The sequence below is a fragment of the Monopterus albus genome, unplaced genomic scaffold (assembly GCF_001952655.1).
Source record: "Monopterus albus unplaced genomic scaffold, M_albus_1.0 scaffold265.1, whole genome shotgun sequence".
NCBI classification, from domain to species: Eukaryota; Metazoa; Chordata; class Actinopteri; order Synbranchiformes; family Synbranchidae; genus Monopterus; species Monopterus albus.
The window spans coordinates 165,431-169,523 of NW_018128145.1; the positions used below are offsets into that span (position 1 = coordinate 165,431).

Consider the following 4,093-nt stretch of genomic DNA (forward strand, 5'->3'; position numbering starts at 1 on the left):
GGACCTCTGAGACTATCACAGTGCAGGTGCATTTATATGGAGACTTGATTACACACAGGTGGATTCTATTTATCATCCTTTGTCATTTAGGTCAACATTGGATCATTCAGAGATCCTCACTGAACTTCTTTAGAGAGTTTGCTGCACTGAAAGTAAAGGGGCTGAATAATTTTGCACGCCCAATTTTTCAGTTTTTTATTTGTTAAAAAAGTTTGAAATATCCAATAAATTTCGTTCCACTTCATGATTGTGTCCCACTTGTTGTTCATTCTTCACAAAAAAATTACAGTTTTATATCTTTATGTTTGAAGCCTGAAATGTGGCAAAAGGTCGCAAAGTTCAAGGGGGCCGAATACTTTCGCAAGGCACTATATATGTGTTGTGGACATATTTCCTGTTTGACAGTTTTAGCTGTATTTTCTTTTAATAGATTTAAGAAATATTTTTTGGAGATTTAACTGATACTTTTATGGATATTTTCTGAAACGTGTGTGACAGTTTTGTTCTTTGAATAATTTACTAGTATCTTCCGTATAAAGTGCTGAAGGAGTGTTTAGAGATTATAATAATAAAAACACACACAGTGAGTGTGACCTCTGACACATTTTTTATGTCAGATACAAAACACGTGTCATGTTCTGTGTGGGATGTGATCATACATGCACCAGCCAATCAGAGCGTAACGTGTGGTTTGGTGGTTGTTCGGTGCAGGAAGATGTGGTCACACAAACCCATGTGAACAGTTTATTGGAGATCTACAGTCCCACAACTGATGGAGACAAAGTGCAAGACACATCAGAGTCAGTCTTTTACCTGGGTACACCTGAGAACACACCGACAGACAGGTACAGTACAGACACCCAGCCAAATCCACCTGGTTCTGCTGAATCTGTGATCTGACCAAAACCTGAGACTGAGGGGTCATTAATGTGATGGCACAGCAGAACTGAATCCGGCTCAGGAACCACCGGCACTAAAACATTCAGACTGATACAGCTGGGGCTCTAAACAACAGCCCAGACAGTTCAGACCCAGAACAGAACAGGACAGGACAGGTGTAAAGAAAGGTGAACAGAGAGACCTGTAATGCACAGACAAGTGTACAGAGGGTACATGTATGGACAGACAGGTGTGTACTCACAGGTAAGCATCTGTCTTTAGGTCTTGATGCAGAGCAACAGACAGTCCGAACAGACTCCCATCTCTGCCCGTCTTCAACAGCGGGAATGTCGTGTCAAGGTTAAACCCAATGCACAAGCAGACGCATACACTCAGTAAGGCAAACACACCTGTCGCCATGGAGTAACACCTGAGAAGACACCAAACAGTAATACAGTATGTCGCCGTCAGACATGTAGCAAACCAGATTGTTTATTGTTTATTAGTGTATTGCAGTCATGTGACCTGCTGTGACTTGACAAAAGACGTCTGTGTGTTGTTCCGGTAAAGACCTGTCTCACTGACTGACCATAGTGTGTTTGTGTGATTACTTCACTGTGTCCTGAGGAGCACCACAGGGTCTGATGCTTAGTCCCTGGTATTTAGATTATTGATCCCGAGATGTGGTTGCAGCCTTAAGACACTCTCATTTCCTCGTGTAGATCATAAAGCCATAAGCTAAGGAAAGACTCAAACCAGTCTGGTTTTAACTCTCTGCCAATAAAGACACAAATTATTAATGTCACTGTTAATTACACTAATTTATTTGTGAGAATTATAGCAATACATTTTCACTTTGAACAAAAATAAAAGATGAATTTAAACATTTTTCCCCTCAGCAGCTTCTTGTTGTTTGCCACAGCAGTGTTTTTTTTCTTTGTGTAAATTCTTTGAGTATTTTTACATGATGATATTGGTACTTTTACTTTCAGTACAAGTCAAAGTAAAACAATTGTAATTGAGCTGTTAAATAATTGCTTTCACTGTTAACTATGTTGTTTTGGCCGACAATCTCAGAAATGATGGCGGTAGCTTGTTTGTTTATGGTGGTAAATAATAATAAACCTTTTGCAAAGCATGTTCATGCAAAAGGTCTTACTTGTACAGTAACAGTACATTTTTTACTTTGACGGTGAAAGTACACAATAAATTCTCTTATCTGACCCTAACAACACATTCAATGCAGTTGCAATCATATTTGCTTATACTGTTAAATCAATGAATTTTCACAATGTGAACAGACTTTATGACTGTAAAAACTACTATTGTATCTCAGTAAGAACCTGAATGTGAATTTTTTACATTGTGAGTATTTTACACGGTGGTGGAGATACCAAAGCACTTGTTCTAAAACGATGTCTAATAATATTTTATTGATGCAAATCCTTCAGTCGAATCAGAAAGAATCTGCAGTTTGAACAGAAAAGATGAATCTCTGACCTGTCTCTCTGCAGATGATCACGAATAAGAGCCTCGTCCTCAGCAGGCCGTTGGTTCGATTCCCGCTCGGTCTGACTTCTCCTCTGTCTGCACACAACTGGACTACACACGCTCAGTCGCCTTTCACTCTCTCTCTACTTCAGCTCTCTGCTGCTCCACCTCCCCTCTTTCTCTCTCATTCTTATTCTTCAGTCCTGCTTGCTCGCCCTGAAATGAAATCATGTCTGTGTGTGTGGGCGGGTTAACACACACAGACACAAGGACACACACACATGCCATAAATGGATCTGGCCATGTGAGGGCACCTTGATTGTCTCCATCGCGTTTGTTTCCAGTGTGTGTGTGTGTGTGTGTGTGTGTGTGTGTCAAGTTCAGCCCTCATAATGTTAGCAAAACATCCACTTTTACACACACACACACACACACACACTTCTTGGCTTATTTCGACTTCCCGGCTATTTCAACTTCCCGTCTTTGTAGTTCCTTCCTCTTTTTCAGATTTTTCTTGTTTTAATAGCCATAGTTAACGAGTCAGCCTCACACACCCAGGGCCAGACTGAAAGTCCCAGAAACCCAAACAGGTCCTCACAGATTTAAACACAGAAGACCACATGCATGTTCTGTCTGCTGTTGTGCAAGGCCCTCATGATGACACACACACACACACAGGTTACCTGATGCTGCTGTGCTATCATTTACAATAACCAGTCAGTCAGTTACTCCTGTCAAGCTGAAACCATCGATATATACGATGGACACAACACCACTACTTCCCCTCCGAGGTTTATTAACCTATACTGAAACCAGCCACCAGGGGGCAACCGTGCCCCTGTGGCTTTAGTTCTGGGAACTCTTAGCCTGTCCATGGTTTTTACAATCAATGGCTGAAACAGACAAAACCTGACTGATCAAAGGCTTCATGCTTCCTACTATAAGTTGCATTTGAACACACCACAGACACCTGACCTGCACCTGAGAGACAGGAAGTGACTTGCAGTGAGAGCATGGTTCAAACTAAATGAAAAGCCAGTGCGTGTCCTCTCACCGTGAGTGATGGAAACCAGTTTCTGTGCGCCTGTAGTTTCCTGTAGTGAGCGGTTGGACAGGAAGCTGCTTGTGCGATAACAGATGATGGGCTGAACAGGAAGACACTGTTGTTTGTCATGTGATAGTGATTATTGATGATGATGATGACGACACTTTATTACAGACTCAAGGTCCAGGTTCAAAACAAATAAAAGCAATAAAAGAATAGTTTAAAAACGAAACAATAAAAACAGAAAATACATTAAAACGAGAGCACAAGAACACCCATAAAACTACTGCCCCTTTAAAAGACAGGTATACCAGTGTTTCCAGAGAACAGAAGTAAAACACATGTCACTGTGTGCAACATTAGTCAACAATAAAATGATATGATTTTTTGAACAATTCAAGCGACAAATAAATTTAAACATCAGGTTTCTTAAAACAGCGGAAAATGTACTAACTCGAGATGACACGAATAAATCACTAGCACTCGTCCATCTAGGCTTTTTCAATAATATCCTTAGGGCGTCGTTGTAAGCTACTGACAGTTTCTGAAGACTGCTCTTTTTATAATTACACCACAGATGAGCAGTGTACAAGGAAGTACAATACGCTTTAAACAAAGCCAGTTTTACTCCCACGGAGCATGAACCAAACTTCCGTGCCAGTATATTAGCTTGTACAT

The 4,093-nt window shown here is 40.8% G+C and overlaps 1 protein-coding gene across 1 annotated transcript in view; it reads right to left on the minus strand.

Moving 5' to 3' along the window:
* Nucleotides 1-3,531, minus strand: part of LOC109972654 (integrin alpha-3-like) — a 48,970-nt gene extending 45,439 nt beyond the window's left edge. Inside the window, exons 1-3 of the mRNA XM_020621663.1 lie at nt 3,425-3,531; nt 2,380-2,603; nt 1,142-1,309 (exon numbers count right to left, since the gene is read on the minus strand). Coding sequence (XP_020477319.1) covers nt 1,142-1,299 — 158 coding nt within the window. The 5' untranslated portion in view covers nt 1,300-1,309; nt 2,380-2,603; nt 3,425-3,531. The remainder of the gene's footprint in view (nt 1-1,141; nt 1,310-2,379; nt 2,604-3,424) is intronic.
* Between the last annotated feature and the right edge of the window lie 562 nt (nt 3,532-4,093).